Here is a 12,727-nt window from a genome sequence, read left to right on the forward strand (position 1 = left end):
TGACAGTGAACTATCACCTTTAGATGAGGTGCACAAATATAATCCAAAGTCAATACACAGATGTATTTATGAACTTTATAATCACTGAATTGCTTCAACTGTTTTTGAGGCAAGTCCCAGCAATAAACCATGAACGAATTTTAGGTGATATTTGCCACATGAGCTAGTATCAAAGCAGAGTTGGGAGCCGGGGGGGAAACAACCGAAAAACCCCAAAACTGTAATAATACAAAAAGCAGGCAGAAAACAAGAGTTACTTCCCTTTGCATCACTTCATAAAAGGCAGAGAAAGAGAAGTAGGACAGAAGAAAAAACAACAGCTCTTTGCAATCTCTTTCTGACCTACTTCCAAAGATTTAAAATATCAATGTGGTGACAACAAAGTTGGAAAATCTAGTTTAGTCAAAATATTGACAATAATGCCTTACTGGATTGTCTTGGTTACTAACACATTGAAGGTAGCACTAGATAAAAAAAGTTCTTACAGTGGTCCAATGCTCAGTACCTGGAACAGGACTAAATACCCTTTAGCATAAACGTTGTGTTCACTAAATCCAGAATCAAATAGTAGAGCAGCTGCTCAGTGCCTGGTCTGCAGAATTCAATGAATGACAAAAGGCTACCTTAATTCAATGAGATAATCAGCACACATTTACCCACTACCAAGAGTTTTCCAACCATCTGCAAGGCGACAGAGCTAACTGCCTATAAAACAACTGGTAGCATGCTGACATGTCCTCACATCCCTCATGTCAATGAATATTTCTCTCTTAGCAACAGCTAAGAAGAAGCCGAACTTCCAGAAATATTTTAGAAGTATCATGAGCCAACAATTTCTTTGTAACTGATTTTGATTACTACTGATCTACAAACAGATGTCTACTCTAATTGCTAAGATCTATTAAATATATACTTAAAAAAAAGTCAAGTTGTCACGGCTTAAGAAAGCAGTAACAACAGGAATCATTATAGCTGTGCACATAAAAGACAAAATTAACCTTAAAAGCTGCTCACCACCCAATTAGATCAGTAAGAGTGAAGTGAACAAAAATCATGTGTTGTGGGGAGAGGAAAATATTTGCTATTTATGTTGTTGTCAGAAATTTGAGGGGAAAAACAAAATAAGAGACTCGAGGTTAAAACCACTTTAGCTACTAAAACTATTTTAGGATTCCCTCCCTTGCTACACAGGGGTGAGAAAGTTACTTTAGTTCCCTTCTCCGATTAAGTACACCATGATATTTATATCCCAGCTAACTCTTCAGTTAAAATACAAACTTTTAAGGAAAAAACTTTAAAAGTAAATTTCACATAAAACTTGTAAGATTGGTTTTTTTATTTTTATTTTTTTTAGCAAAACTCACTTGTAATAGCAAAATATCAAGCAAATTAGAATTTTATCACCAGAGATCAGGAAACAGAATAAACTTGTTCTCAGATATATCAGTAGCTCTTCTCTAGAAACCAAGTCTTTCAGAGGTCTCTTCAAAATATATCCAAACACAATACTGAGAAAAAAAACAATATCGATCATTAAGATTCATTTTTCTTTTTTCATACCCCTGTCCACAGTTTCCTCAACTGTAGCACCACAGACACTCTGTTACAGGAACTTGCCTATCACTGCGTTCTAGTGCTCAGACTCATCCTCAGGAGCACAGACTCCACATAAAGCCAGCTCCAAAGTATCATACACTGTGTAGTACTTTCTTTTTGCCTAACTCTTCTGTTTCTGCTCATTGGAAAGTCTAGAGGCCAGAGGGAACAAGGTAGAGCAAAGAAATCTCAGCCAACTGTCTCTTGTTGCCTACCCACAGGAAGGCAGGAAGCTGAAAAACCAAGCAGGGAGGAGCCTGAATGCCAAAAAAGCAATTCTCTATAGATTGGCCCTTTGCCTGAAAGACAGAAGGAGGAACACCCAGTGTCTGCACTGGCACAAGCTACCTACCAGAAAACTGAAATTCAACCCATGCCAAGCTATACTTTGAAAAGCTAAGTGTACATAGGCCAGTGAAAACAAAATTAGACAGGAGTGCAGAGTATCAAAAACTAACAAAACAAGTTTGTTTTTGCATGAAAGTCAGTTTAGAAAGACAAACTGGAAGGGGGGGTTAATAAAAATTTTTATGCCAATAATCAGATGCAAAAAACTTAATACAGCTGATGAGCTGTTCAACAAAGCATTCAGGGGAACCAAGAAAATGCAGTATGGGTCAAGTCGTTTCCATTTGCACTGCACCTTGCCAAGCATACTCTAAGTGGTAATTACACTGAACATAGCAAAGTGGTAATCACTGAGACATACTACACATTCCCACAGTCCTCTGAAGATATTACAATAGCTACTGCCTCTTCACCTTTTAAAGCTGAATTTATCCTTATAAATTATGTTTTAAAATAAATAAATAAATAGCTATGGCCTACAAACACCTGCTTCTTGAGGTTCACATCCACACAGCTTTTGTGCTCAAGAGATGGCCAATTCCCAAGACCTTGTAGGTCTCGTGCAGTTCCCAAACTGCAGAACCTTCCTAGAGCTTGTCCAAGTGACAAGCAAAAGAAAGAAAAACACAGTGCATATGCACAGAAAACACCACCTACATTCTACTATTGACACCATTAAAGATTAATTAAACACTCATTGAAAGACTAACTGTAACTTTTAGATATTTTACTGCTGCATTTCCAGGAGCATATTTTAATGCATCAAAGCCTTATCTGAAAGCTAAGTAACAGTCAATACGTTCTGGTTGATTTTTCTCTCTGTTCGCACCCTTTCGTACTACATTATCAGTTTTTACACTGCATTTTCTGATTAACATACTCATACAGCCCTTTTCAGAAGATGCTGGGTGAGAGAAGGTGTGAAGCAGGAGAGAGAGGGTTTTTATGCAAGATACTCTGAACATAAGGAAGAACACATAAGAGCAGTTAAATTGTTAAAACTAACTATGCACTGCAACATAGTGAAGCACACAAGATCAAACTACTGAGCAAAAAACTTCCTTTTTCTACTTTCTTGTGTGTCATTATTGTTTTTTACTTGCAGTGGAAAAAAAAAAGCACAAGACAACACACAAAATCCACCACAACATATTACAAGTCTTCATCCTAAGGGACACCACTGTTTTCAGTTTCCCTTCATCATTAATGTAGCTTCACTTCTGGCTAGAGGCTGGTCAATTCCTTTAACACACAAATTTAACACCTTAAAACAGGCATCTGCTGAAGTGCTTTGCTTCAAGTTACCTGTCCACATCAAGTAAATATCTACCTTAATATAACCACCAGAATATTCAGGATAACCATGATGTCCTTTTGAAATGTAATTTATACTAGCCATTACACTTTATATGAGGTACAGCCTAGACACTGTATAACTGATGACAGCTACTGACCTTCCAGTGGCATCTATCCTTCCTATGAGCCTTGTTCTTGCCTCTCTTCACACACAAGAGAGAAAGCAACCCCCCACACACACTAGAGAATGAGAAGGGGTGGAGGAAGAGAAGATTCAAACAGCTGCACTACATACTTCCTGGAACTTGGAGTTGACACACCTTTGCCCAAATCCAGAAGATTCAGGATTACACTTGAAGGAAATACACCATTTTTACACAAATGCTTTCTTCCAGGCCTATAGGTAACAGGAAGAGATATGGCAATACAAGCTATATTGCTGTAACTAACTGCAGCTATGTCTACATCTAATGAAGCAAGAGGACTCTATCTAGTTGCACTCGATCACCAAGTTAATACTAAGACGAGAAAAGCAGCTCTGTATCATCACCACCACTAAGTGGAACACTTAGCACTTCCAGCTCCACGTTCCACATCAGTATGTCACTGAACACCTACCATATAACACAGTCAAGTCTCCAGGTGCACTAAATATTCCAAGGCCTTGCAGGGCAGGGTTAGAGGGGGAGAGAGAAGTGGGGGTGTGGAAACAAAACAAAACAAAAAAAACCCCCACACAAAACAAACACCACAACTCACACACAGCAAAACACACACAGTACTATATCTCTTCTGATCACCTTTTACTCAGTAAGAAAGGTCTGTAGCCTGCATTTGGTACTATGACTGAAAGTTCAGATTGCCAAACAGAACTCTGATGCACTTCCAAAGCACTAAATCTAACTGTCTCATCCTCATGAGATGCTAATTACGAAGTAAAAAGTCAGAATTACTCAAACTTCTGCAGCCACCTAAACAGATTTCTGCACATCCTCCTGTTCTTCCTATTCCTCAAGGAAAGTCAAAAGTAGATATACTTGAACTTCATCTCTAGTATTTAAAAACAAGAAACCCAAACAAACAAAGAGCCACCCAAACAAAAAAGTAGCTCTTACTTGTGCTAGATACAGAAACAGCCGAAGGAATTTTAAAATACATCCATCTCTTAGAAGACTAGCTATTCCTGAGAGATGCTAGTTGACTACATTTTATTGTATAAAATTCAGTAAATATCTTGGCATGCCACATACTGCCACTTAAATACTTCCAATAAAAACAGTCTAACAGTTTTCTTGCCATGTCATTCTGTTCATTCTTGAATTACCACCAATTTCAAAAGAACATGCAATCACATTCAAACAATAGGCATCTATTTACAGGTACTTTCAGAATGGTCTTTTACATGTATTTAAAGCCCAACAGCTTGAAGATGAGCAAAAATCCCATAATTAAACAAAGACTATATATATTTACCCATTAACCTGTGCCACAACTAGTACAACTAAGTAGCGCACTACATAGATATGCAACTACTGATTCGCCAACCTCACACCAAAACTATTTTCATCAGGAAAAAGTGCATTCCAAACAGTTTTGAAACACTCAAGTCACGCTGCAATTTTGAGGCACCCAAATGAAAGCTTATTTCTTGCCAAAGCACTTCGTAAAAGAACAGATTTGTTTGGCTAACTTCTAAATGACAGATTTATCCTTATACTAGTATTTTAGTACGGCAGTAATGGCTTTTCCAGCACCATGACCCAACTAACATTCCTTGCAATGGATGCCAGTCCCAGTAGGTAGCCTAACAAGTGAGATTTTTGTTTCCACAGAATTCCTGTGAAGCAGCATACTATTAAACTATTCTAATTGCTCAGTACTCCAGTATTCAAATCTTTCATGCCACTAAACTATCAGAATTACAGAAGAATCATGACAATACTTAGCTTTATTGCTACAAGTAATTAAATCTTTATAGTGTATGGCTACAGCAGTAATTGCATAGTCAGCAACACTTCTGAACTTCCACTCTGCTTATTGAGTGTGAATCTCCATGCATTCTTCAAACACCCACGAAGTCCAATTTGACAGAAACAGATATCCTCATATAACAGCAGCCATATTTAACACATATTTAGAGAAGCTCACAAAAATCAACCTACAGCTACCAACATTTGTAGTGTCACCCCTGACAGTTCCACAAACAAGTTTTATTGTAAACTTCACTAAATATTTCTAATACAAGCACTTCCTACTCTGCACCCTCCAGCACATTACAATCAGCTGAAAGAAAAAGGTGAGTGAAAACCATCATGCAGTTTCCAGGAGACACTAATGGCAGCTCTACAATGACAAAGTTGTCCAGGTTATTCCATGCCAAAAAGGACTGCCAAACTTTACCACTGAGAAGCGGGGGGAAAACACACACACCAACTTACAAATATTCTAAGTAACCCAATTCAAGTAGAACAGGTAGCTCTTTTCCAAGTACACTGAACACTCAAAACACACTTCACCATACTAAATGGGGAATGAACAGAGAATGCCTACAGACATGTCTTTGATGCTATCCTTTCATAAACAAAACACTGACACCCTCTTCTCCCTCAAGGCTTAAACCCTGTGAATAATTAACCTGAAAAGAAGGCCCAAGTAACAGCAAAAATAAACACATGTAGGAAGTCCAACAAAACTGATATATGAGGAGGATTCTGCAGTTCAGCTCAATTTGTCTCTCTGACATCTTCACTTACATTCCTACAATATTTACAAAAACTTCAGTTCCTAGTAAATGCAGTTTTAAAGCTAAGTAGCTACATGCAACTATCTTTGAAAATAATAATTCTAACAGTCTTCAATATCAAGAGTCCTATTTGTAGTATTTCAGGCGGTGTTCAAACTACAAGAAAATCAGTATGCCTAGGTGTAAAATTAAGGTAAAAGGCCACAATCAAATCACATCACACATTTCAGCAACACCAGTCCACCAGGCAAGACAGAAGAGCCTCATACCTAGAAGAGAGTATGCAGCTGTACTCTTCCCTGGTGCTCTGTTTACCTGCTGAAAATCCAAAAAGCAAACTATCCAGCACAGAATCACAACATACAGGGAGCTAAGTAAACTTCCTTCACCAGACCTGATTCTGCATTCATTTTTGACATGTATCCTCACTTACATATTTAAACAGGCAAATAAAGAACAAAAAGAATCATTATTTTTGCATTAGGTAAATAAAGAAAGAACAACAAGAACCATTTTTTTATTACTACATTTGCTCTCATTTTTCAGGCTTACCTGGTCTTTTTCATGGGGTAGAAGGCTGACAGGTGGAAGAGAAGCTGGGAAAGTGCTGGAGTATTTTGGTACTCCTTTGCTTTCCAAACTGCCATAATTCACTCTATACTGAGGTCCATCCTTCAGTAATCGCCCATTGTTCACAGCACGTTTGGCCCCTAGACGCAACCTCTGCTGAAAGGCAGGACTGTTGAAAATATTTGCTAGGTCATTTTGACTTCTCAAGTACTTCTCTATGTTTTTCAGGGAGGAGCCATTTGGTTCTTGAAGCCCTTCAATTGCTCTTCTCAAGAGTTTATTCCAATCCACATTACGAAGCTCATTACAAGCTCCTCTAGATCCCTTAACAGATTTAGGAATAGTGCCAGGTTTAACAGATGAAAACCGTCCAGGATTATCTGGGTCCTTGTAGGACGCAAGGCCTTTGTTGGTAACTTTAAGAATAGAACCATCTTGAACACTAAGTTCCAACTGTTCTGAAACAGTCTTCTTATCTAATCCATGGGAAGCACAAACAGCATGACATATTCTCTCTTCAGAAGGCCTTTGTTTCTGCTTTTTAACTTTTTGTATAGCTTCAAGAATCCACTCCGTATAAAGAGGGTTGGCAAGTTTTACCATGGTTGACCAGTAATTGTTTCCAGCCAAGGGTTACCCATAGAGGTTCCTCCTTATCCTTTTAACAGATCTTTCAGAGGTTGTTCACACCTCAAACACAAATCAAAGGATTCCACACACTGCTTGGATGCATCTCAAAAATATCCATCCTGAGGAGTCGAAGGAGGCAGGGAAATGCCAGCTGACTGAAACTTCCAATTACTTCACCCTTAGAGAAAGGCAGAGAGGATTCATTTGTGATGATATCGGTACATCCTTACAAGGAAGTTTCTTGCACCCTTTAAAAAGAAAAAAGAAGAGGCAGGAAAAGATTATAGTTAATGCTGAAGTAGTAAAAAGAAATACAATGCATTCAGACTGCATTCATAGTGTAGATGCTGCAGTACACAAAAATCCATGTGAAATTTTAAGAAATGTTCACCAATTCCCACCCCACACAAGTAATCATAAGAATCCTCCCACTTCTCATAACATGCAGTGGATTTAATTTTCTTTAATTCCATCATCACAACACTTAACCTACTACTAAACTGGTGGACAACTTCCATTCAGACAGAGAACTGAAAATATTCTGCCTACAAGTCATTTATAGACCTACTGGTATAAGACAATTGCTGTCTGTGTGGATCATACTTGCACTAAAAACAAATCAACCCCAAACAAACAAAAAACAATCCTCAACCGATTAAAGTCAAATTATTAACCACTCCCGTTTCTTACAGTATGCTGCCTTTAAGTGCCATGCCATAAGTTGATTATACAACTCAAAAATCAAAAGCAAAGTAACAGAACTGAGCCACTAGTATTACACACTTCATTAATAACTAGGAACCCTGTGATACAAAAAAGGACTCACGAAGGCACTTCTCATTCTAAGGCATAAAGAGGCATGCATTTTTGATACAAACTTTTAGGAACAGAAATGAAGATGAAATAACAGGAGGCATTTTCAGATAAATACACTGTCAGCATGAAGACATAAAGAGGTCACATTGACAAAATACATTTTGGTGACTCACAGTGTAATAAATAATTTTATTTACTTACTATGGTATATATCACTCGAATAGGAAAAATTCAGCGGCTACAAAACTACAAAAATAAGAAACCTGAAAACATCTTGATCAGGAGTTTATTCATTTATTCAAGTCATCTTGCATTTCAATCATGTTTAAAACTTGAGTAAATTATGAATAGCAACAAAAAATAACTGATGCAGTAATCTAAATTATTTTCAGCTCATTAAAAAGACTCCTCTGCAACTATGCAGCAGATGAGTACCAAGACGACTTCTGGTCCCAATACCTTCTCCTCCATCTTCCCACTCAACAATCTCTTTAAATATAAACTCCAGATCATGTTTCACACATTATTACACCTACACAACAGGATTAGTAACAAAAGAGCAGCTGGTTATTGGTGAATATAAAATTCTTCTATACTCAAATACTAGAAATATTAATCAATTCATTTTATGAGTTTGCCATTCTTTAGGTTTGATTGAAGCTTAAGAATTTTCATATTTATAAATATGAAAGTTAAACTGACAGCAAGAATGACAACACACAGTCCTGACAGAAATGCAGGGCCTGAATGTTTAATTGACTCTCATACTGAACCTTATTGATCTACATGGATTGGATCCTGGTTCTTGCTTCTAGTCTGCATTCATGCAAATTATATTTGCTAACAGTTCTGTGTATTTCAAGTATTTGTAATAAAACAATAACTTTTTCTATAAACAGACATTTTCATTTATCTGGCTAGCAAAAGCCATTCTTTCCCTAACAGCATTGTTTATATTCACTGTTATCATATAATTCCAAAATAACACTGTAGCTGCAAAATGCAGACAAATATAGGGAAAAGTTTCCACGGTATTATGAATCCTATAAGTTCTCTCACAACTCTGACACTGAAAATACAACACCACAACAAAGCATAACTTTCTATATAGTGGAGGCTCATTCACACTGAGACTATTTTATACTCTGTGCCTATAAACTTGGAAGCTCTCTGTAGCTACATAATAAAGCTGCAGATTCCTAGAAAGCTACTTCTAAGTTTAAAAGTTTTTTAGTTAGGCTTTTATACTATGAGTCCTCATGAAGACTGTCAGTACCTAATTAAATGCTGAATGCTGCTTTTGCTGAGTCAGACATACTTGCTTCATTTTTAAATGTACTACAGCACTGTTATATTAAGTTTCATACAAGCAACCACATCACTTCCATTAAATTCCAGAACACACAGTGCAGGGTTTGTTTCAAGCACCTGGGCACTGATGAACATTTCAGTATAAATGCCATAACTTGTGGGTTACAGGAATTTTTATTAGCCAGTGATTGTGGCAAAAGGTGAGCATAAACCTGTATCTTCATGTAAAGTCTACTGCTTGGTACACAAATTTCACAGCAATATACATTCAGAACTACATTTTTACTTATTTACTTAAAACTCCCTATGTGTAACACAACCTCCTGCATACTAGCGCCTGCTAAATCAACACTAGTTGAGTATATCAGCAGGAACAGAGTTTCCAACACACAGGACAGGGTATTTCAAGAGGAAAATCAAGACATCTTAAATTCACACCTTCCAACAGAATCTAAATTCATTCTGCTTTAGGAAACCATGCAAAGCTCATCCAATCCAACTTTGGAAATATTTTACCACAACTTAGAGTTTCTGTTATTCTGCATCTTCATTGCATATGTATTTCAAGTGTAGGACTCTGATGTCCACAGCCGATATGACAAGGTCACCCATACATAAGATTCAGAATATCCTCTTAATAACAAACACCTTTGCCAGCAACATAATTCAGCTGAGTGATCCTGGAACTATAAGTTAAAGAGGTCTGTCATAAATCAGGTCAGAACAGATTGATCCAAAATTGGCAATAGATACATACATATACATGCCCAGTGATCGGATAAAGACAAACTGCTTTAGCAACAAACCTTCCAGATTCAACACGAGAGGCCTCACAGAAGTTCAAAATGACATCTGAGTTTATAAGTTTAGAGCTTAATTTCATCAAAGCCACAAAACAGTGGTCATACGTCATTTCATATAAAAAGCGTGATGCTTACCTAAACAAATTTTGAGAAAATATCACTTTTTAAGAGTGATTATAATTTAGTAGCAGGGACTCGTGTCTATTTATTAATTTTCTTCCCCTTGTAATTAAATAACTTTCAATCAAATCCTTAACAGTACCCATCCAATCACAGATTAGATTTTTCAAACTATTAAGTGCACAAGACCACTTCCAAGTTTTATATCAACAGTGATGAGCTCTTTCTATGTCACAAGCCATATTTCAGCTTTTACACTCTATAGTATCTTATTTTGAAGACATGAATATTTGAAAGTTTGACAGCACTGTATTGCTAACCAAATCTGCTACTGAAGAGCTGCAGAACATAAGCATTCAGAATGTAAAGTACGTTACCTTTAAAACACAAAAAGCCATCTCTAGTCAAGGCTTGTCCCTTTACCTGAGACATAAATTATCAGATAAATACAAAGAAGTTGCAAAACTGCAGCTTAGAACAAATGCAACTGTAGCTTATAATGAATGCAAATATGTCCTTTATAAAGCACACACCTATTATACAGCTGATTCTAATTAAAGAATGCACTGACTGAACATGTCAATCTCAGGTGTCATCAGTAATCCTATAATCCTGTAATAAAGTCTTTTTTAGACTGAACTAGTATCTGGAATTATTTCCAAGTGATTCAGACTGTGAAAACAAGCTGTGTAGTCAGAAAGACCAAAAAGAAAAAAAAGAGTCATTATGCTTCCCTCCCTCCCCAAAAAACAAAACTAAAAATTACTGCACAAGTATCCAAAAGCACTTCACAAAATACAATCTAAAAACTTTTTTTTGAGAAATTAATGAAAAATTCACTTTCACTGTCTTAAATGTAAATCCAGTTAAACTTTTAAAAACTGAGGTTAACACGGCTACCTAGAAGATAAACAGAAAGGGGGGGAGGTGGGGAGCGAGAGACAGCTGCAACTTGTGCAACCTGCCGGTGACCTGTGAAGCACAATTTCCTTCTGCTCCCTCCTACCTGCTCTGCACACACTCAGGAGAAGCAGCAGCAGCAGGCCAGCTCTCTGCTGCAGCATCAGGGTCAGGTAAGGATTGCAGAAGAGGAAGGAGAAGACTGCCATTGCATTCAGCAAGGTTTTTGCCATTTTTCTTTCCTCCAAGCCATTACTTATGTAGCTAATCAACTCTGTATTCCACCCCCATCTCAATTAATGACGCAAAAGAGGGAAGGTACTTGTTTCCACATTACAAAATACACACACCTACAAAGAGACAGAGAGAAAGCAGCCCTGGCAAGGACTCGCAGCACACATGGCACCTAAAATTACTCAGATCAGGAAGCCAGCTATTGCATTACTCTTTATACGACATACAGTTTTCATTTATAATATGGAAGGGCAATGACGCTTGCACATGCTTTAAACAGAGAGATGAGGAGACAGTATAGTAACTTCAAAACTACACCAAGAGACTTAGGGGTGTGGGCAGCAAGAGTGGTCCACGTGAATCAAACTGACAAGGTGCTTGCACTCTGCAACACCCCACAAGCCACTCTAAGATCATATGCTAAAAAGCGGTTCACAACATGATGGCACCAAGCACCACCAGAGGAAGCAGCATCAGCACAACATGACACCAGCAAAATCACCCAAATTCACCCTTCCCACCCTCTTCCATGGAAGTTCTGAGCACTTTAAAATATGATGCTAGGAAGACAGGGGAGCACGGGAAGGTAATATCCATTGCCAGCAGTTAACCTGGGAAAGGGCTTTCACTGAAAACATTTTTTCTTGGGATAGTGATTTTCAACAGAAAGCGTATCGGTTTGCTTTTTGCAGAGTGGGTGATTTTCAGCGCTCAGCGACAGAATGCTAAAGGTGAGGTCTGGGCAGAGAAAACACGGTGTGAACGTCACTTCTGAAACGTGGTTTTAGAGGCTTGAACATCCCCCTCCCCAAGTTAGTTCAGGTTTTTGCAGCACAGCCGTGCCACGGCGATGTGCAACGCCTAGTGCCGAGCGCCAAGGCATTGTTGTATCTGACAGGGGCCGGGCCGGGGCTGCCTTGTGATCCGTCCCGGCCCTGCTGCGGGGTTTTTCATCTCAAAGAGAAAGCCCCAGCCCGCGGGCTCCGTTCCGCGGGGCACGGCGACCCCGCAGGACAGGGCGGCCGGCACGGCGTGCACCTGCACCCACCCGCGGGGCCAGCGGCGGGCGGTGCCGGGGGCAGCGGCCTGGCCGGCCCCCCCCGCCGTGCACGCGGGAGGCAGGCTGAGCGGGCCCCCCCTCCCCGGTACCACTCACCTCCGCGGGACCGGGGCCGCGGGGGGAGGAGCCTCCTCCGGGCGCCGCAGCGGCTCCCCCTGCTGCCGGCTCTTCCCCTGCTCCCGCTGCCAGACTGCGCCGGGGCGGCTGCCCCCGCTGCCGCGCTGCCCCCCTGCCGGCGGCCGCCGCGACTCCCCCTACCGCCGCGGCTCGGCTCGCCTCACCTACGCCGCCATTTTGTTT

The 12,727-nt window shown here is 39.4% G+C and overlaps 1 protein-coding gene across 2 annotated transcripts in view; it reads right to left on the bottom strand.

Annotated features, from left to right (window-relative positions):
- Positions 1 to 7,423, bottom strand: part of KAT6B (lysine acetyltransferase 6B) — a 98,066-nt gene extending 90,643 nt beyond the window's left edge. For both annotated transcript variants that reach the window (XM_080347387.1, XM_080347386.1), the window contains exon 1: positions 6,536 to 7,423. In XM_080347387.1, the coding sequence (XP_080203513.1) occupies positions 6,536 to 7,156 (621 nt within the window). In that variant the 5' untranslated portion in view covers positions 7,157 to 7,423. The remainder of the gene's footprint in view (positions 1 to 6,535) is intronic.
- Between the last annotated feature and the right edge of the window lie 5,304 nt (positions 7,424 to 12,727).

Source organism: Nesoenas mayeri (assembly GCF_963082525.1).
Source record: "Nesoenas mayeri genome assembly, chromosome: 7".
Taxonomy (NCBI): Eukaryota; Metazoa; Chordata; class Aves; order Columbiformes; family Columbidae; genus Nesoenas; species Nesoenas mayeri.